Source organism: Sceloporus undulatus, chromosome 5, assembly GCF_019175285.1.
Source record: "Sceloporus undulatus isolate JIND9_A2432 ecotype Alabama chromosome 5, SceUnd_v1.1, whole genome shotgun sequence".
NCBI classification, from domain to species: Eukaryota; Metazoa; Chordata; class Lepidosauria; order Squamata; family Phrynosomatidae; genus Sceloporus; species Sceloporus undulatus.
Window position 1 is genome coordinate 4,705,198 of NC_056526.1, and position 22,323 is coordinate 4,727,520.

At 43.3% G+C, this 22,323-nt stretch overlaps 1 protein-coding gene across 1 annotated transcript; it reads right to left on the reverse strand.

The window, feature by feature from the left end:
- Window positions 1-1,373: 1,373 nt before the first annotated feature.
- Window positions 1,374-22,122, reverse strand: IL15RA (interleukin 15 receptor subunit alpha). The gene is made up of 8 exons (XM_042466694.1): window positions 21,830-22,122; window positions 18,439-18,609; window positions 14,150-14,194; window positions 10,283-10,621; window positions 6,850-6,882; window positions 5,361-5,406; window positions 2,923-3,563; window positions 1,374-2,145 (listed from the first exon to the last, which is right to left on the reverse strand). Exons 1-7 carry the CDS (start codon window positions 21,933-21,935, stop codon window positions 3,422-3,424), a joined length of 882 nt encoding a protein of 293 aa, XP_042322628.1. The 5' UTR covers window positions 21,936-22,122; the 3' UTR covers window positions 1,374-2,145; window positions 2,923-3,421.
- Between the last annotated feature and the right edge of the window lie 201 nt (window positions 22,123-22,323).

Sequence of the window (22,323 nt, forward strand, 5' to 3'; positions counted from 1 at the left end):
TAATAATAATAATAATAATAATAATAATAATAATAATAATAATAATAATAATGTTTATTTATAATATTCTTTCCACCAAATGGTAGAAACATCAAACATATACAATCATAGAAAGAGACAATTATAACAATAGCATGCACATTTCTGTACCGTTTAATAGTGAACTCAACACTCTCTAAGTGGATTACAATGTGTAAACCAATTGCCCCCAAGAAACCAGATCCTACAATCATAGAATCATAGAGTTGGAAGAGACCGCAAGGGCCATCCAGTCCAACCCCATTCTGCCATGCAGGAAATCCAAATCAAAGCATCTCCAACAGATGGCCATCCAGCCTCTGCTTAAAGACCTCCAAGGAAGGAGACTCCACTACACTCCGAGGGAGTTTGTTCCACTGTCGAACAGCCCTTACTGTCAGGAAGTTCCTCCTAATGTTGAGCTGGAATCTCTTTTCCTGTAGCTTGCATCCATTGTCCTGGGTTCTGTTCTCTGGAGCAGCAGAAAACAAGCTTGCTCCCTCCTCAACATGACATCCCTTCAAATACTTAAACAGGGCTATCATATCACCTCTTAACCTTCTTTTCTCCAGGCTAAACATCCCCAGCTCCCTAAGTCGTTCCTCATAGGACATGGTTTCCAGACCCTTCATCATTTTAGTCACCCTCCTTTGGACACGCTCCAGTTTCTCAATGTCCTTTCTGAGAAAGGATCCTCATTTTACCGACCTACTAATGGATGGAAAGTTGAGTCAACCTTGGAGGCCTGGGATCACAACCTTGTGGCTGCAGTGCTGGCATTTAAACACTGCACCACCAGGGCTCCCTATTAAACATAACACTATAAATATAAATCAAATCTCCAACATCCCACCAACTGCTACCCATCGCAGCAACCTCAGGCACAACTCAGCAGATTAATCTGGTGAATCAAAGAGGAAGGTCTTCAACCCCTTTCAAAAATGAGTGAGATGCTTCTCCAGCTGGAGGTCCAAAGGAATACCGTTCTAAAGATGTGAAGCCAGAAATTAAAAAGGCTCACAGCCTTGACACAGCTGTGCATGTCGGTGGAAAGATAGTAATCCTTTCCTTGTGGATCTTAAGTTTGTAAATGGTGCATACGATGCTAGCCAAGCTGTAAAGGATTCAGGGAGATTAAAGTGTAGATCCCTGAATGCAAGAATCCAAAGCTTAAAATGATGCCTTGCCCAAACTGGTAGCCAGTGATCTACGGGAGGGGGGGCATGTGAATATTTAGGGAGATTTAAGATGACACTGTTCTGAATTAAAGCCAGAGGAAGAAAAGAACAAGAAGGCAAATCTGAATGTAAGTTACTGAAATAATCCAAGTGTGAGATAACCAAAGCAGTCTCAACAGTCAAAAACCTACTGATCCTATGAAAGTTCAAAAGATGGAAATCATATGCCTTTGCTGTTTCCCAGATAAAGGGGTGCAGGGACAAATGATGATCCAGCAGACTCTAATGTATCTGGAAGCCCCTTCTTTTCAACTGTAGAGATTGGTGGCACCCGTATCAATGAGGCAGCAAACCATTGCACTAACATGGAAACCATTAGTTGCCACTGCTGTTCAGTTTTGTTCTCACAGGAAAACAGCATGGTAGGTTTAACTCTTTCAGTCTCTCTGTATCTCTGAACTTCAAAAGAGATGCCCACGATACTGAACCTGTTGGGGTTGGGCTCTACACCTTGGTTGTTGTTGCTGTGTGCCTCCAAGTCATTTCTGACTTATGGCAACCCTAAGTGTGTGACTTGCCCAAGGCCACCCAGTAGTTTTCCATGGCCAAACAGGGAACTGAATCCTGACCTCCAGAGTCATAGTCCAATGTTCAGACCACAACACCATGCTGGCTCTCATGCCTTGGTTACCCCATAGTTAAAACTGTAGTAATGTTGTCTGCATGGAAAAAAAACATCACAATGGATTTTATCCTCCTCTTCTCTGCCCTGGAAGAGCTGTTCTGATGCAAAATACAAGAAAACTTAACACAACATCGGTAATCAATATTGCATTGTTGCCATCGTTTCTCCAATTTGCGATCCTAGCTCACTGGTATCATCTCAGAACATATGATGGTTTTGTCTTGAGGTATCTGTTTTCACTAATGACTTTGACACTTACTGCACCTGAAAAAGACCAGATACTGAGGGTCATGACACCAAGCAGAAGCAAACCCTACAGTAGATATTAGACACATAGCCGCGTTGGTATGTACTATCAGTAGGCAAAGGGATCTTGTAGCACCTTTGAGTAACTGTGTAAAAGAAATGTGAAGTTGAAGGCTTTCATGGCTGGCATCCATAGTTTTTTTTGTGGGTTTTTTGGGCTATCTGTCCATGTTCTAGAAGAGTTTATTCCTGACATTTCACCAGCATCTGAGGCTGGCATCTTTAGAGAATGCTTTTGGCAGAGTGAAGTGATGTCCACTCCAAGGGGAACATCCACAAGTGGCCTCTTTGACTGCACAAAGTGGTTCCTTGTCTATGAAAGCTTATGTTACAACTTCTTTCACACAGTTAGTCTCAAAGATGCTGTAAGATCCCTTTGCATATAGTAGATAGCACAGGATATTTAAGACAACTTTATGGAGGGGCCAATTTTCTGTGAAATCCTTTGTGTGTCACCACAGAAATAGGACCCAATGTGTTCAACTGGATTTGCAAACCTGCACGGGTTGTAAAATCCTTGCAGGAGGGCTTTCTTTCAGTTCACAGATGGTGATGACGTGGGACAAGGCCATCTTGGTGGTTGCTCTTATTTGCCCAACAGAGAAGGCCCACTGAAGTCATTAGATTTACCTACCTGTTGACTCTCCATTCAACCATTAATTCAATGGGCCTACTTTTGTTTGGACATAACAACAGGAATGCAGCCACTGAAAGTGGGGTTATATTTCAACTCACCTCTCCGCTTTCTCCCAGGTTCCAAACAAATCCAGAAGACAGTTCTGGAACTGATCAATTACTTCTCCTTCTCTTCCAAGGTGGCATGGTTTTTCTAATAATTGGGAGAAGTTGGTCTCCCGCTCCCCAATAATTGGGAGAGTTGTGCTCTTAATTTCATGTCTTTCCTCTCTTTCCAATTTCTCTGCCTCTCACTGCCATTTTGGAGATGCGCCACTCTTTAAAAGATGATGGCCTGAGAGACCATGCAAGGCGGGAAGGAGTTGCTGCAATGTTACATCCAAGCTGCTCTCGACCCAGCAACGAAACAAAAAAGTCTAGCCAGAGCCGTTGTAGGATCCAGGGATTAATTTCCAGGCCCATTTTTTAAATGCTTCATTCATCCTCAAGCCGACGAGTGTTGAGCATCAAGTCTTCGGCAGCCTGCCACTAGACTTGCTCTCCCATCTCCATTTTTCTCAGGGTCTTTGTTTTGTTTTGTTTTGCCATGAGGTATTGTTCAACCAGTGGAAATAGCAGAGTTTGATGGTAGGACTGGATCGCCTTCGTTGGAGGATCCTGGATCATCGGGATCAATGGATGCCATGTCGGTCATTGGACTTTCTTCTGGAAGGGGAAGATCCGCTGCTCTCTGAGAAGACCTGTCAAACAAAGCAATATAAATGAGGATTGGGACCAAGGAATATCTCAATACACCAATTAAATTACTAGAACCCAAAGAAAGTGGCACTACAGTTTTAGTGTTGTTGTTGTTGCTGTGTGCCTTCAAGTCATTTCTGACTTATAGTGACCCTAAGAATCAGGGTTTCCTTGGCAAGTTTCTTGCAGAGGTTATTTGCCCTTGCCATCCTCTGAGGCTGAGAGAGTGTGACTTGCCCAGGGTCAAACAGAGAAAGTGCGTTTGCTTTTCTGTCTCTGCATGACATAGAAGCACTTTCATTCTCTTCCAGTCATAAAAGCATGGGAGAGGGTTGTAAAAGTGTCCTATGAGTGTCTCTTTTGCCAAGCTGGAAAAATCCATTTGGCAAAAGGGACGTTTTTACCACCTTTTCCCACACTTTTATGTCTGGAAGAGAATGAATGTGCTTCGATGTCATGAGTAGATAGAAAGATAAAAGCGCTTCTCTCCATTTGTCTGATGGGTTTGTTTTTAATGCAACAAGGCTTTCAGTGGGTTTCCATGGCTGACTAGGGATTTGAATCCTGGTCTCCCAGTGTCCTAGTCCAAGTGATGGTGATCCTTTTAGAAACCAAGTGCCCAAACAGCAACCCCAAACCCACTTATTAATTGCAAAGTGCCATGTCCCTCTGGCTTTTTAGTAACAAACTCTGGCAGACTCTGTGCTGGGCGACAGAACATGTGACCAGAGAGGGCTCTGAGTGCCATCTCTGGCACGCGTGCCATAGGGTCACCATCACTGGCTCAAACCATTACACCACAGTGGCTCTCTGCATATTTCTAAGATAAACCCTTCCCTTGAAACAGGTACAGAAATAATACTTCATTGTGTCCCCTTCCCTTTCTGTTACTGTAACGTGCCTTCAAGTAAACTCTGACTCTTATCCTAGAGTTATTCATATGTTTCTTATCATAAATGACAGGGGGGTTGCCCTTGCTTTCCTCTGAGGCTGAGAAAGTGTGACTTGCCCAAAGTCACCCAGTAGGCTTCTGTGGCTGAGCAAGAAACTGAACTCTAGTCTCCCAGTTCATTCCAACACTCAAACCATGTCGCAACAAATATTAGTAATATTAATAGCAATATTTAGTTGGATCTATAATGCCTTTTTAAATTTTAATTTTCATTATAGTCAGGGGAGATGAGTCAGTCCTACTGTATATTAGCTGTGTGTCTTCTTTTCTTTTTTCTTTCTCTTTTTTCCAATTTCTTTAATTTCTTTCTTTTTTCCTTCCCCTCCAGTTTATCTTTGATTGTAAATTAGATGTTTTGTGTTAAAAATTAATTAAAAGTACAGTGGTATCTGGTAAGGTTTGGTTCCAGGACCTCCCGTGGATACCAAAATCCATGGATGCTCAAGTCCCATTAAATACAATGGCACAGTAAAGTGATGTCTCTTATATATAAAATGGCAAAATCAATGTTTGCTGTTTGGAATTTATACTTTTTAAAAATATGTTTTCATGCTGTGGATACTTGAATCCATGGATAAAGAATATGTGAACACAGAAAGCCAAATGCAATCTCTTTTTTAAAAAAGGAGAAAACTCCAGAGAGGTGCGACTAGTCGGCGCACAGTGGCTCTCTCCAAATGGATCACAGTTCCCATCAGCACCCACCCACATGACCAGTGGTTGGGGAAGATGGGAGCTGTAGTCCAAAAACTAATGAAAGGCACTAGATTACACTGTACAGAGCTAGACAGATCAAGGATCTGGAAGGCAGCTTCTTTTGTTAAGATGTTACAAGATCAGAACTTACCTTCGCCTTCGGTAACAGAAGAATAACAGGATGAGGAACAGAAACGCTAATAAAAAAAGGCAATTAAAATTAATAGAAAGGCACTTGCAGTCTAAGAGCTATCTGTTCCTGGCTTGCATACCTCTCTACCTAATTTTGGTAATATAAAGGAATCATATAAAGGATAGGATGGCTCTCTGTTGGGGATGCTTTGATTGAGAGTTCCTGCATGGCAGGGGTTGGTCTGGATGGCCCTTGGGGTCTCTTCCAACTCTAGAATTCTATGATTCTAATCATATAAAGCAGTGATTCCCAAATTTTGGTCCCCCAGATGTTTTGGACTTCAGTTTCCAGAGGTCCCAGGCAGCTTCTGGAAATTAACTGTCAGGAAGTTTGGGAGCTGAAGTCCAAAACATCTGGAGGACCAAAGTTTGGGAACCAATCATATAAAGGAATCATTTTAGATCATATAAAGGAATGCTAATGAATATTCTTCTTTTTTCTTTTTTGCAGGGAAAGTTTTGCATCCATAAAATGTTCACAAACTATGCAGCTTGGCAAGAAAAATGCAAGATCATTCTGAAATAAATGTAAGATGGCAGAGGTTGTATCAAGAGATGGCATCAACTGAGGGGTTCAATGGGAAGAAATCATAGTTGCTGGAAGAACTGGGACAGGAGAAGTAAGTGACTGGGAAGTATGGGAGAAAGGAGGGATGTGTGGTGGAAGGGAAATGGAGGATAAAATGTAAAGGAAGGTCTCCTGAAGGAAGCAGAAGGAAGGCAAAATTATGGAGAAGGGGATAGAGAAATGATGGACTGAATTTTGTATCTTAATTTGTACTAATCAGCCCTGCACTAATGTTCAGAAACCTGCATTTAAAAATGGTTTCAATCTCAACTGAATCCTCTTGGCAGAATTCAAAGTTGGTCTGGATCACAGTACTCAAAAAAGAGCTTGTAGCACCTTTTGACACTAAAGGTGCATCCACACTGCAGAAATAAAGCAGTTTGACACCACTTTAACTGCCGTGACTCTATGCTACAGAATCCTGGGATCTATAGATTAGTGAGGCACCATTGCTCTCTGAATATCTTGCCAAACTACAAATCCCAGGACTTCACAGGAAGGAGTCATGACAGTTAAAGTGGTGTCAAACTGCATTAATTCTACAGTGTGGAAGCAGCCTTAGGCCCAAAGGTGCTAAAAGATCCCTTTGCCTTTTGGTAATTCCAACCAGAGGAGACCCATTGGATCAATGGAATTTACATAAGTGTAGAACCACTATTCAACAGTTGTTTCAGTGGGTCTACTCTGATAAGGAATAACCAATACAATACATGCCATCTTCCCTTAGATGACTGCTAGTAAAGCATTGAGGGGGGGATGCTTTGGATTACACATCCAGGAATCCCTCACCCGCCAGTGTCAGTGTCCACATTAGCCATGGATTCTGGGAGCTGTAGCGTTTCCTAGTTCTGCAAGTTACACAGCCAAAATAATTCCTTACCTAGTATAGGTAGTCCAATCGTGATGACAGAACCTATTTTAAAAAATAAATAAAATTAAAGGATATTGCAAAATGTCTTTGTTCTTTCTTTTCAAAAGTATGTATGCCCCAACATGTTTTTATCCTAAGTGCACATTTTTTTAACATGGAGCATAGATGTTGGCACTTTGATGTGCCACTCAACTGTTTTTTAATAAATTCATCACGGCCAGAAAAGAACGCAGCAAACAACATCTCAAAAGCCAGAGAAGAGATTTGCACAGGGATGTAAACCTCGATAGTTTGGTTTGTTCACAAAAAGGAAAAAAAAATCAGTAAGATTTTTTGATGCTGTGAAACAAAACAAATACAAGCATACTTTAGTTTAACAAAGCCTCTGAAAGAGAAACACATTGCTACAGTCTTTTTATATCCCCCCTCCGCCACAGTGTTCCCCTTTTCTTTGTTCTTGATCTAGCAGAAAGATTTTTTAGCAGCATCAGCATTAAGAGGACAAAAGTAGGAGGTGAAAGAGGGCTTGAGAAACACACATCTGCAGTAAACAATGCAAGAAAAACACTGAGCTGGGAAAGAGGAGGATTCTACCCTAGCCATCCTACTGCAGTTGTATGCAGCACAACTGCCCCGGATATGTCTCTTGCAACTGTGTGTTCCTTCCTACAATGAGCAAATAGGCAGCAGCTGCCTCCAGAATCCATTACTGAGAATGTGCAAACAGTAAAAGAAGAGGATAATAGATAAGCCTGTCCCCAGTGCTCCCCCCAAGCAGAGATATATACATTATTTGGATTCTAAAATATAGCTGTTCCTTGGTATCCACAGACTTGCCATCCGCGGATTTGAGTATCCGTGGATGGCAAGTCCCCCGTTGTCCCCAGTGGTAGCGCAGGCACCCTGTACAACATATTAAAATACAAAATACAATAAAAAAAATAAACCCACAGTTAAAATACAACACAATAAAATCATTAAAGTATGGCAGAAGTTTTGGCAGACATGGGCTGTGGGGCATTTGCTCACATCCCTTTAAAATCCCAGAGCTCAGCGGAAAAGAAGGCATGAGTGAGGTGAGGCTCAGTGGGCAGAGAAGGAAGAAGCCTCATTGTGCTTTGGTTTTTTAAAATTTATTCTTCTAAAATTTTATTTACAAGCATCACATCTTACCAAAGTTCAACTTTGGTGTGCTTATGATACTGTAATTTAAAGGTATAATTTTCATTTTGCTAGTTGTTTATGTCACACCCATTCCCATCACATTCCCTGATATACGGGAATTACGATTTATGAGTAACTGACTCATAACTTGTATTTTCTGCAGTACTTTGTTTTTCAGCATCCTGAAGCGTTCCAGAGGTTTTTTTTCTGATCAGAAAAGCACATGGAATTTTGCACAGCCCAGCCCTCATACTTTTGTGTAAAACCTATGTTTCCTGCATAGATGATGTGACTTTTGCATAAGACAACCATGAATAGAAACGCTAGAATATTTGAATACTGGGAGAAAACTGTGCAAAATTCTTGCTGCTTTCTTATCCTTCCTGACAGCTGGGGAACCCATTTTTCAGCCACAAAGTTAATACAAGATTAGAGAATATTCTTTCCATACCCAAAATAGAGATGGGGGGGGGGGTTAAGCAGGAGAGAAGGATGGCTATGGCATTGCAAGATGTTTATTTATGATGTCCAGCTGCATGGGTTACTCCATTAACACACAGCAGCCAAAATCAATTGTGCAAACAAGTGGATGCAGACATGTTTCAATTTCATACTTTAAGGAGCCAGTGACAGACCATTCTTTAGAGTGGAATTTATTTTTCCATTTCTTTTAATTCCATGTTTACATGGTTCTTTTGGTAATCCACCCACTTGGCAATCCTTCTCCCTTTGAAATGGCCCATTTTCACCCATTAAGACTAAACTATCGCATCAAAGGAAGGATTTCTCCACTGGGGAGCTCTGCTCAAGACTTCCAGAGGGTCATATGGGATGCAATCAAGAGGACCCTTTCACACCAGTTACAGAACACTTGTCCCTCCACGTTCGCTGAGGTTAGGGGCACAGCACCCCCATGAATGTGGGAAAACCGCAAATAACAAAAACACTATGTTTTTACCTGAGAGAACACATTGCTAGGAATCTCTAGGTCTTCCAGTGCAACTCTGTGGTCAACATCTGCCAGACACTGACCACAGAATTGCACTAGAGGAGCTACAAATGCCTAGTGGGGTGTTCTCTCTAGGAATCTCTAGGTCCTTCAGTGCAGCTTTTGGGTAAAGTTGACCATAGAGATGTGTTGGAGGGCCCAGATATTCCCAGAGAGAACATATTAATAAAATCTGTGAATAATCAAATCTGCAAAAGTCAAAGCCGTAAATGTGGAGGGATGATTGTACTATGATTTCACTTAAACTGTCATGGTTGTGTCTTATGGAATCTTATGGTTTGTCATTTGGGGAGGCACTAGAGCTCTCTGGATGAAATTTCTGAATTTGTTGTTGTAGTTCACTGCCCTCAAGTCGACCCGCCTGATGGCTAACCTGTGGCTGAGACATCGCCAAGACCTCCTATCTTCCATTGCTCTGCTTAGTTCCTGCAAATTCATACCCATGGCCTTCCAGACTGAGTCTATCCATCTGGCATGTGGTCTTCCTCTCTTTCTATTATCTTCTACCTTTCCTAGCATTATTGGGTGTTGTTTTTTTTAGCGTGACTAAATCAATCAATCAATAAATGGCAAGATGCAATTCCTACCAATTTTGACATCTGCCCACCAGGAATACAAAGCACAGCTCAGTGTGGCCTGCAAAGTAAAAGTCTGCTGCACCGAATCCCCTTTTTGAGCATAAATCTCTCCCAACATTCTTCTGCTAGGTTTCTCCTCCTGTCTCCATTTTTATCAATGACTGAGACAGTGGGAGCATAGGCAAAATTTGGCTGCAGTTTTGCAGCTGGGAGCTGTAGCCTACTTGGGCTTCATGAGGATTCACTCCAGTACCACCTTTGTGTGTGTGTATGGTTGTGTAAGGCTGGGCCAGAACACTCTGCAACAACTTTAAGACAACCTTTTCTACAATGACTCTGGTGTAATGGAGGTCATGCCAGCAATATGTCACACTGTGTTTCCAAGAACTACAGAGAATCTCAATGCACTGTTTTGGTGTCTTGGCTGAGACCCATTACCTTTGGCTTGCTTTCCCAAAAATGGTACAGGAGTCACAAAAGCAGCTTCAGGGGGCTGCATGTGGCCCTATGATCATGCTTTGCCTACCCTTGCCTTAAGTATACTAATGTGGGAGGAAGAAAGCACATAGATATGAGAAATATGCAAATACTGACTGCAGAGGAATCAAGGGGAGACATGAACAGAAGCGTGGCGAAAGAAGGTTAAAGCGGAAGGACTTGGGGTTAGTCATTTCAGCACTTGGAGACAAACCTGTTTGTTTCCACGGAGCGCTCGTCTCAGGTGGCGCAGTCGTGGATCCATTTCCTGCCTTAGGGGTCTCAGAAGTCCTGGCTTGCAAGACTGGAGTAGTAGTTCTTTGGGGTAGTGTTATCCTTTTGGTGACTGTATGGGGAGAGGTGCATCTGCTAACCTTCATGGTGGTTCTCATCATGGTGGGCCTATCTGGCGATGGCTTGGCAGTCCCTAGCCATGCGCTGGAAGTGTGCAAGGCTGGTGGAGAGGTGGCTGTGCTTCCATAGGGCTGTGTGGAGCCTAGAGATGGGCTTACGTCAGTCATCTTGGGTGCTGCTGGAGTGGAAGTCTTGGCTTCTGTGACATGGGTAAATAGAGTGTCTTAGGCAAGTTGGACTAGTGCAGTGTGTAATATGTAGAGCTGCCCTTGGAGATGGCCAAGGAGCCTCAGCTAGAGCAGAAGATACTAGCCAGAATTGTAACAGAAGCAGAACTGAGAAGGATTATTTCACAACAAGCTTACTGCCTGTTTGCTTCTGGACCCAATTCAAGCTGTTGGTGTTCAGTGTTAAAAATATTTGGAGCAGTGGCCTCTCCATGTACCAACCTGCCCATGACACAAACAGATGGCTTGAAGGAACTGTGATGCAAACAACACAAATTTCCCAAACTTCATATTTAGGCAGCTCTCCCAATGTTGCTGGACGATAGCTCCTAGCACTCCTTACCACTGGCCAGCTTGGTGAGGGCTGCTGGGAATTGTAGTCCAACAAAATCTGGAGGGCCATACCTTCGTTCTACGCATATATATATATATATATATATATATATATATATCCCGTGTCCCCAGGGACATATCTATCAGGAAATCTCACTTAATAAAGAACTAGCCAAGCTTGGCAGCTGGACTCTTCAGCACCATGTGTGCTTACTGGCTGGATTGAACAATGGGCTTTCATTGAACCTAATTTATTGAACCAAATAAATCTTCTGAAACAATTCATAAGGAAGTACTGTTTATTATATGAGCCTGTCCAATTTCTACAGATCCTCAGGGTAGGGCTTTGTCTCAGTCCCATAGTATCTGGTGCATAACCTCCAACTATTCCAGTTTAAAAGGAACAGTCCAAATTTAATTCTCTGTAGTCTGACTTTTTCAGCTGTTTGCAAAATGTCGCAGTTTACGGCACCAGGTCCTGTCTGATCTTGGAAGCTAAGTTGGGCCAGACCTATTAGTATAGTGGTCTCTCCACATTGGTTGGGGTTAGGCATGCAGAACCCTCATAAAAGTAGAAAAACCTCAATTAAAAAAGAATATTATTTTTTTCATCCTAGAGATCACCTCTCTAGGAATCTGTAGGTCCTCTAGCTCAATGCTATGGTCAACATCTGCCAGAATCTGACCACAGAATTGTGCTGAAGGACCTATAGATGCCTAGAGAAGTGTTTTCTCTAGGAAGCTCTAGTCCTCCAGCGCAACTTCTGGCAAAATTTGGCCACAGAGTCGCACTGGAGGACATAGAGATTCCTATTAACCAAACCTGTGCATAACTGAATCTGCAAAAGGCAAAGACATAAATGTGGAGGGCCAACTGCCCTTGGGTGGGAGATTGCCTACACACACACACACAAGGCGTGGTAGGCAGTATTTCAGAAGAAGGAACTGGAAAAACCACCTTTGAGGATTCTTTGCCTTAGAAAATCCTATGAAATTCATGGGGTTGCCATAAGTCAAGACACACACACACATATAGCTACACAAGTTGTCTCATCTTAACTTGTCAAATTGTTTCAATATATTTTTAATCTGAGTAAATCAGGGGTGGTCAATGCAGAAGGCCAGGGGGATGTATTAGCCCCCTGGAGACCTTTGGGGGGGCACAAACCCCGATGCACCTTCCTCTAAAAAAATATCAAATACTACCATTCATCCTCTATGCGAATAGGGGGGATTTTTGCTGTGGTTTTAGGCCATTCTGGGGCAATTTAAGCCCAGCTGAGGCCATTTTAATAAAAGAAAATAACAAAGTCCCTTCCTGTTTTGTTTTTAAAAGACTTATCTGGACCTAAAATGGCCCAGAAAGGCACAAATGCCCCCCACACTTTTGAGGGGGCATTTCTCAACCATCAGGGAGACCCTCAGAGTCACAAATATGGTACTGGGATCTGCACTTTGCCCTGCCTGGCATCAATGATGCCAAGTTCGTTTCATTGCATGACACCTTGAGGTCTTTTGATATAGGTCAGGATATAAATATTTAAATAACTAAAGAGTGGAAGTGGATCCACTCTAGTTGGGACAGAGCGATAGGCTGAAGTCTATATGCAAGTCTCCATTAGCGTATGGAACTAGTAAAAAGTCTTCCATTGCAGAACTCTAACTTTAAAGCATGGAAAGCCATGGTGCCATCCATTTGGGAACCCAAGAGAAAGGGTGTCCTCATGGGCTTTATTCATGCAATGGAGAACAAGTAATGGAGAAATGCTTGTGGTGATGGAATTAAGAGTTGCTTCATTAAGGGGAGGTAGGTTTTGAATGGAAAGCAATAGAAAGTTAGGCAGCTCACATAGCCACTGTCATGAGAGCCAAAGAGAAGGCAGTGGGTTCAGATCAGCTCGAAAGCACTCACTTCTCTCTCAGAGACATGTAAAATTTTCAGATATATAGAAACCATGGGGGGGGGGGGGGGAATCTGAGCTGGCATCCTCTTCATTATTTATGAGATTGTGAGCCTAAATTAAGATCTTGTAATTTTTGAGATTCATGTTTATGATCATTAATAACCAAACATGACTCCAGAAACCTACCTCTTAAACCAGGTGGTACCCCAACCAAAAGCTTTTTGAGGCACTGCAGATTGGAGGGCTGGGAAGCAATGGTTGCGGGCTGCATTGAGACAAGCTGTCATGGCAGGACCCTGAGGGGTCTCTCCAGCTGCTGGTCTAAATGCCTCTCATGACTGGGAGAGCATTGCTCTTTGTTACAGGTTGAGTCTCCCTTATCCAAAACCCTTGGGACTAGAAGTGTTTGGGATTCAGGATCCCCCCCCCCTGGATTTTGGAATATTTGCACTTACATAATGAGATACATCTTGGAGATGGGACCCAAGTCTAACTGCAAAATTCATTTATGTTTCATATATGCCTTATACACATAACCTGAAGATAATTCTATACAATATTTTTAAATAATTGTGTGCATGAAACAAAATTGAAATGTCAGAATGCAATGAAATGTCAGCTCAACCAACAGGTTTTGCCTTTTGGAATATTTTGGATTTCAGAATTCCAAATAATGGAGACTCAACCTGTACACCCTTTGAAACAAGTGGATTTACCTATGTGTTTACGCATCAACAATATAGTTAATGGGTCTAACCCTAGCTGTGACTAACCAACAGGGTTCCAGACGTAACGTTTTTCTGTGTGGGATTCTCCAGGGAGGGGAAATAGCAGTCCCAAAAAACTTGTCAGAAAAAAGGTCCCCTGAAAAGTGACAAAATGCTTCTTTTCACCACAACTTGACTTTGCATCTTGCATGTTTTAAGGAATACTTATTTACTTGAATTCGTAATACAGGTGAACCCTCATATCCATGGAATCAGTATCCACACTTTCAGCAATTGCAGCTGAAAAAACAGGGACGCCTATCGCAGAGTCATGATGGAAAATTCCTAGGAATATCTAGGTCCTCCAGTGCAACTCTATATTTGTATCAGAAGTCCTTTATTTTAACAGGGTTCGCTATTATCCATATTTTCCAGTATCCGCAGTAATTCCGGGAAGCAAATCCCAACAGATCCGGGGATTGACCTGTATCTACTTTTGGTCCCCCTCTTTCTCTCAACTGCAGTTCAACAGACACAAAAAGTCAATCAAGCTTACCTGTCCTCATGCTTTCAGTTCTTGACGTAGGTAGTGTTGGGTCTCCTTTCAAAGGAAGAGGCAGAAATGGAGAAAAAGAGAGGAGGAGAGATTGAGGACTGCCTGGTCAGTATACAAATGACAATTTCATACCAATGTTAAATACAACATCCCTGTTGATTCTGGACTTTAAAGTGCTTACATGAGTTTGGATTTATTTATTTAAGCTGGACCAGGCTAATATTTCCAACACTTTAAACTCTATACTTTCAAGGGCTTTGTTTGGTGAGGCTGGATTGAAATAGCATCTCCAGCACTTTAAACTCAGCATTTTAATGTTTTAATGTTGTGCTGTTTTAATGTTGTAAGCCGCCTCAATCCAATTGGAGAGGTGGGATATAATAATAATAATAATAATAATAATAATAATAATTATTATTTTCAAGGGCTTTGGTAGTTGATGCTAGATTGAAATAGTGTCTCTAGCACTTTAAACTCAGCATTTTCAAAGGCTGTGTTCCTTCTAACAGAAGTGAGCAAGTGTTTCCAGTATTTAAACTCAGCCAGTTGACATGGCAAGTTACCAGAGTGGCTCAAGCTAGCATCACATGGACTGAGTTTAAAGGGGCTGCAACACTAGGCCAACTCAGTTGCAGGTTGAGTATCCCTTATCAGAAATGCATGGGACGAAAAATGTTTTGGAGTTTGGATCTTTTTTTGGATTTTGGAATGTAAGTACTGTAGTACTGTCTGTACAGCATGCCCGCGCCATATACGGGCTTGCCATACGCAGACTTGACGTCACGCGGATGGTGAGCCCCTGTTAAATGAATGGCATGTGTGTGCCCATGGTGTGTGCACAGTGTGGCTCATGGGAACACAGCGCCATTGAAAACAATGGGACTTGTGGTCCTGCAGTATTTCTTTTATATGGGTGTGTGTGTCCAGAACCGATTCCCCACATAAATCGATGGTCCACTGTATCTGAGAGGCTGGAGAGTGGTGCAAGACTGGAGAGAGACACTACTAACAGAGACGTGAGGAATGATGAAATGGCAGGAATCCAAATGTAGTGCTTGTTGCAAATCCACATCTTTCATCATTTCAAAAATCCTTGTGCCTCTTTCCAGCTGCATCTCTCTCCAAATTTGTGCCTCCCTGTGGACCCATGAATGCTGCAGCTGCTCCTCTAAGTGTCATGCCAGCGCTCAAAAAGTTTCCAATTTTGGAGCATTTTGGATTTTCAGATAAGGGATACTCAACCTGCATATGGAAAGTGTTTTCAGTTTGGGACATGCATCTGATGTCTGCTGAGGAGCTGGGGGAGAGTTGCACATATGTGCACAGGTTCGATGTTGGATGAGCCTGCACATATGTGCACATACACATGTGAGTGGAAGTTCAGTTGTCATCTAAGGGATCCGATTGCACAAACGCACATACATGCGCGCACACACACACGAGAGAGACGGCTCAGGATTGCACGAGAGGGTTTAAACCCTCCTCCATTCCAGCAAACCTGCTACTTTTATTCACTGAGAAGAGAGGGCTCCATATTGTGGCCTCTGTCGTTTTCTCTTTATATCCTGTCCTCAGGCAGTCTCACTAGCTCCTTTGGCCTTTGATACCATCTGTACACTGACAATACTCTGCTGTATCTTTCAACATCGAGCAGCGAGTTTCAGCTTGTCTTGTGGCTGTCTCTGACTGGATGCTTCACCACTGTTTGAAGCTTAATATGGCTAAGAACGAGCTACTTGTTTTCCCACATAAGCCAAATGTGCATTACTCTTTTTCTTTTTCAGTCAATGACATCTCTGTTAAACCTGTGCAGGAAGCTTGCAGTCTCAGTTTTATTTTTTATTCTTCCCTGTCATTTGTTCCCTAGATTCAGGCTACAGCCAAGATGTGCAGATTTTTCCTATATACTATATATAGTCTATGTCTAGAAATTTAGGTCAAAAAATTGACCAAAAAACCCCGAGTCAACTTATCCACAGGTCAATGTAAGTACTGTATCTTAACTCTTATTTAAAAAAAGGAACCAACCCCTCGTGAAAAGCAAGAGTATAATCTGTCCTGGAAGCACTGAATCCCTTTACTCTCTCATCCTTCCAGTCTTAAGAGGAGACATAAAGAGTTATGTCTAATGGAATTTTGTAAGTTCTTTGACATTGTTTTGCTTTGCTCAACCCTTTAGATCCTTTGCTATATGCCCCTAAATTTAAACCTCAACGTAACCATGGTTCATAGCAAAATCCATAATTTTGGCCCCAGAACTTGTCCTTGACTTATACATGAGGTCAATTTATAGTTGAGTATATATGATAATATTGTGAAAATCAGACCGTTTCTCTAGGCATCTACTGACAAGATACTGGTCTCACGACTGGATTACTGTAACCACCTTTTGACAGGGCTTCCACTCTTTCACCTTCATCCCCTAATATCAGTTCAACATTCAGTGGCTCATATCATGTCTGTTCACTATTTTGATCACATTTCCCCTTTACTTTCATCTCTCCACTGGCTCCCCATCCTTCTCCAATTTCATTACAAACTTTTATTAGTGACTTTTAAACCTCTGCCTGGATTGGCCCTTCCCTACTTGTCGAAGCTAGTTTCTCCTTACCTTCCTTCCCGTGCCCTACAACCTAGTAGTCAAGAACTGCTGTCCCAACCAAGGAATTCCACTTCTTTGGCCTTTTCATTTGCTGTCCCCTATTTTTGGAACCTCCTTCCCACACAAGTTTGCTCCACCACTTCTTTGACCAGCTTTAAAGCTGAGTTGAAGACAATTTTGTTTAGGAAAGCATTCCCTCGTACAACATAATTCTTGGTCTATGTTTTATTAACCTGTGTTGTTGTATATTTCATTGTTTTCAATTTTAATATGTATTACCTGCAATTGCTGCTCTTAGCATGTATGGCTCTGGCAACTCTTTATTTTATTTTACCTTAAATGGTTACTCTGTACAGCTTTGTGTAAATTTACAGTGATTTAGAAATAAATCTCAATAATAATAATAATAATAATAATAATAATAATAATAATAATAATAGAGGGGTGACAGGAGAAGTTGTTTTTTTCTTTTTCCCCAATGATGGCATGGAAGTAGAGATCCCAATTGGTGAGGGGTGCAGCAGTAAGGATAACAAAAGGCCTGTGTTTGGCACATGTGTGCCACAGGCAAAAGGTTATATGTGACATTATTTCACAGATTTTCTACAGTCACACCTCTGTTTTTGTGGGGGAACCGTTCCAGACCCCCCCTGCAAAAACAGAAAATCGACAGTATTCAAGCCCCTGAATGGTGGCACATGCTCAGCAGCATCTGTGGGCACACACACCATTTTGTCCCCCTCCGTTTGCCGCCTGTGAATGGGAAGGGATGCGGACTCCACGTCCGTGAAAATGGAGGGGCAACTGTAATCCTTTAATCTTCCTAATTTGGAAAAGGTAACAAAACAACATGGCTGGAGCACTGAACTATGGAAGCTAGGATCCGAATCCCAGCTTGATCATATAAACCCACTGGGTGACTTTGGCCAAGCCACACTCTCTGAGCCTCAGCGGATGGCAATGGCAAACTGAAGAAACGTGTCAAGAAAACTCCAAAACAGGTTTGCCTTAGGATCACCGTAAATCATAAACGACTTGAAGACGCACATAGAATCATAGAGTTGGAAGAGACAACAAGGGCCATCCAGTCCAACCACACATCAACATCAACAATGCAGGAGCAGAGTCTAGAAAAGTTACCTTTCTGGACTGCAACTCCCAATATCCCCCAAGGTAGTATGACCAGGACATGGTGGTTGGGGGATCCTAGGGGGATGTACCTTTTCCAAGATCTGAGTAGGAGAGAAGTGTGCCATCCATCACCACTAATGTAACAGTCACTAGACAACAGGTGCCTGTGATGCTAAAACAACTGCAGCTGCCATCAAGAGAGTTCAATACTGTTATATTTACAGGGGTGACATGGTTCACCTCTGTCACTGTCATGCAAACATCTACATGAAAACTCTGGTCTAGGGCTGAAGATGTAAGGTCTTCACACAGATCTCTAGCTCTAGCAGAGCTCCAGAAACAAAGAATATTTTCGAATTACAACTCTCAGAATGCCTCAACCAATATGGTTATGGAGGATTCTGGGATGTGTATTCATTCATACACACACACACACATACATACACTTCCTCAAATTCTGGCCTGTATGGATGATCTCATTCCCTAAAACAGGCTCACAAGGACAAAGAGGAATATCCAAAGCTTCAACACAGACAACAGGGTAGGAGCTACTTACTAATACAGGCAATGTTTGGTTCGGTCCATTGACCATCCTCCTTGCAAACACTGAGGCTGGATGTGCCTGCTTTCCGTTTGTAATTCTTTACGCAGGAGTACCGCAGCATGATGGGGTTGCTGCTTTTGAGAATCTGAGCATTTTCTACCAGCTTGGGTGTGCCACATTTTCCTGATACAAAAGAACAGAAATAAATTATACACCAGATATATGTGTTGTGTGTGCCTTCACAACATTCCTGAACTTATGGCAACCCTAAGGTGACCCTATCATGGGGCTTTCTTGGCAAGATTTATTCAGAGGAGGTTAGCCTTTGCTTTCCTCTGAGGCTGAGAGAGTATGACTTGCCCAAGGTCACCCAGTGGGTTTCCATGGCCAAGCAGGGATTTGAATCCAGGTCTCCAGAGTCATAATCCAATGCTCAAATCAAACAGATACACCTTAAATCTAGGACATCATTGGCACATTGGCCAAATGGGTGCCCCATTGTAAGACATTTGTTTTACTGTATGGGATTCCCCATTCCTTCCCTAATTTTGAACTGAAAGGCTTTTTCAGCACCAAGGTTTCATCAAATGATTGCATCCCTATAATAGTTTGTGGATCTGAAGAAATGGTTGTGCAGATGGCTATAGGTGCATCTACACTACATAAATCATCCATAAACAAATAAATAATAGACAAACAAACAAACAAAAAGCAAAAAACTGGCTTGCTCTGTCCTCAATATAACATCCGTTCAAATATTTCAACATGGTTATCATATCATTTTGAATTTTGATCCTCTCTTCTGGGGTATTAGCTACTGCTCCTAATGTTGAGTCAACTGCTAATTTGTTAAGCATTCCCTCTATTCCTTCATTCAAGACATTGATAAAGACTTGAAATCATGCCCTATGAAGAGAGACAAAGGAAGCTGGGGATGTTTAGCCCAGAGAAGAGACAGTTAAGCCTATGATAGCCCTGTTTAAGTATTTGAAGGGATATCATTTTGAGAAGGGAGCAAGCTTGTTTTCTAATGCTCCAGAGTCAGTGGTACAATGGATTCAAGGTACAGGAAAAGAGATTCCACCTCAACATTAGGAAGAACTTGCTGACAGTAAGAGCTGTTTGACAGTGGAACATGATCCCTTGGAGCCTCCTTCTTTGGAGGTTTTTAAACAGAGGCTGGATGGCCATCTGTCAGGGATGCTTTGATTGTGAGTTCCTGCATGGCAGAATAGGGTTGGATTTCCTGACCCTTGTGGTCTCTTCCAATTCTATGATTCTGTATTGAATAGCTCTGGGCCCAGGACAGAAACCTGTGGCCTGCTATGGCTGCTGGGCAGACACCCTTTCTTGCTTGCCCAGCAGCTGGTGTGCTAGCCCACTGGATGGCACACACACCCTTGAGGGTCTCACCCAGTGCAATCTGCACCCCCCCACACACACACATCCCCTTGTGGTGCCACAAAATAACTCCAGAGACATACACAAATGTTGCTGCTTCTGCCATCTCTTCTCTTGGCCTGTCCCACGAAAGGAAACAGGAGCAGCAGTGCAACTCCAACCTGCCAGCCAAGTCCTGGCAAAGTCTGCCAAGCTTAAGCACAAATGGGAAGGCTCCTTTTTGCTGGCCTTTCCACGGACTCCATCTCCTTGCTCCAGTCTGTCTCTCCCAAAATGGCACTGCTCCAAGCCACAGGAGCGAATGATGCCCTATGTGCCCAAGCCTGGCAAGAGTTTCCCAATCCCATCCGCCACCAGTGAAAGATGCAGCTAAAGGAGTGAGCTTGTGCAGGCAGGCAAAGAGTGGTGCAACCAGTGAGAATGCATGGGGTTTTTAAGCACAGGGACCAGGTGTCCTCCTTTTCCAGGACATGCCCTACCTTTCAGTCTTCTGTCCAGGGGGAATTCCAAAAGGTCCTCCATTTGGAGCCTAGCCAAAGGAGCCAGCGTGGTATAGTGGTTTGAGCACTGGACTACGACTTTGGACACCGGGGTTTGAATCCTGGCTTGGCCACTGAAACCCACTTGGTGACCTTGGCCAAGCCACACCCTCTCAGCCTCAAGGGAAGGCAACGACGCACCACCTCTGAAGAAACATGCCAAGGAAACCCCATGATGTGTTTGCCTTAAGGTCGCCATGAGTCAGAAATGACTTGAAAGCACACGCACAACAAGAGACAAAAGAAGCGTGGATTTATATTGATATGCGTGTTCTTCTTGAAAGTCTTCCATTTCGCAGTGCCTTGCCCTCCTTTGCAGTACAGTTGGCCCTCTGTATCCACAAACTCCTTATCCACAGATTCAAGCATCCATGGCTTGAAAACAGTCAAAAAATATAGAAATTCAAAAAAGCAAACCTTGATTTTTGCCATTTTATATAAGGGACACCATTTCACTATGCTGTTGCATTTAATGGGACTTGGGCATCCATGGATTTTGGTATCCATGGGGGGAGAGGGGTCCCAAACCAAACCTCAGCAGATATCAAGGGCCCACTGTGATGATGATGATGATGATGATGATGATGATACTCTACTGTATATAATGGGACTTGGGCATCCACAGATTTTGGTATCCATGGGAGGGGAGGTTCCTGGATCCAAAGCCCTGAGGATACCAAGGTCCCATTGTAATAATAATAATAATAATAATAATAATAATAATAAATACTCCATTGGATCCATGGATGCTCAAGTCCCATTATATACACTTGAGCACCCATGGATTTTGGTATCCATGAGGGGTCCTAGATCTAAACCTCTGCAAATACCAAGTACCCACAACAACAACAACAACAAAACAACAACTAATACACATTGTAGGTGAGCATCCATTGATTGTATATATAATGGGACTTGAGCATCCATGGGTTTTGTTATCAACTGGGGGCGGCGGGGAGAGTCCTGGAACCAAACCCCAGCAGATACCAAGGGACCACTGTAATAATAATAATACCCCATTGTAACTAAGGGGAGTCAAGCATCCATAGCTATTGTTATCCACAGGGATCCTGGATCCAAACCCCAGCAGATACCAAGGGGCCACTGTAATGATGATGATGATGATGATGATGATGATCCCTTGTCTCCAATGGGAGCTGAGCATCCACGGCTGTTACCCTCAATGGGAGTGGGGTCCTGGATCCAAACCCTAGCAGCTCCCAAGTCCCCCCTGCAGCTGCCCTTTGCTCAGCCTGGATTTAAGGGAGCCAGCCCCAAAGGCTGCTGCAGCAACCCTCCTCCATCCCTCCCTCCCAGCCGGGTCCCTCTGGGGCTCCCCCTGCCCCGCCTGGCTCTCCTGCCCCCTTTCTTTCTCTCTTTGGGGATCTTCAGGCTTCGGGGAGTGGCCGCAGCAGAGGAAAGCGCGCAGGGTCCGGAGGAGGAGGAGGAGAAGGAAAACTCACCCTCCTCCCAGGAAGAAGCAGCTGAAGAAGCAGCAGCTGCAGAGGAGAGCAGGGAGGATCCGGAGCAAAGGAGGAGAAGGCAGCGGAGCCCCCAAGAAGAAGCCATGGGGGAAGAGGAGCCCAGGTCCCCTTCCTCTCCTTCCACCGTCCGCGGGGCAGGATCCGCACTGGGGTCCCAGAAGCGAGACCATCCCGGGCTGGTGGCCAGGAGAGGAGCCAGCCGCAGTCGCCTCCCACTTCCCCAGCCCTTTCGCTTTCGTTTTGACTCTACATTCAAGAAGGAAACCTCTCTAAGCCTGGCTGGCTGGCTTGGCTTGGCTGGAGTTTTCCTGAGCATGGACAGAGGGCTCTTTGGAAGGGAAAGGGATGGGGAAGTTAGGACTGCGCTGGGTGGCAGATCCCAGCATTCCCTGCCCAGGACCCAGCCTCTATGGGAGATGCAGTCCTAAAACATAAACGATTAAAAAATAAAGTTAGCTTTGCTGAGCTCTAGT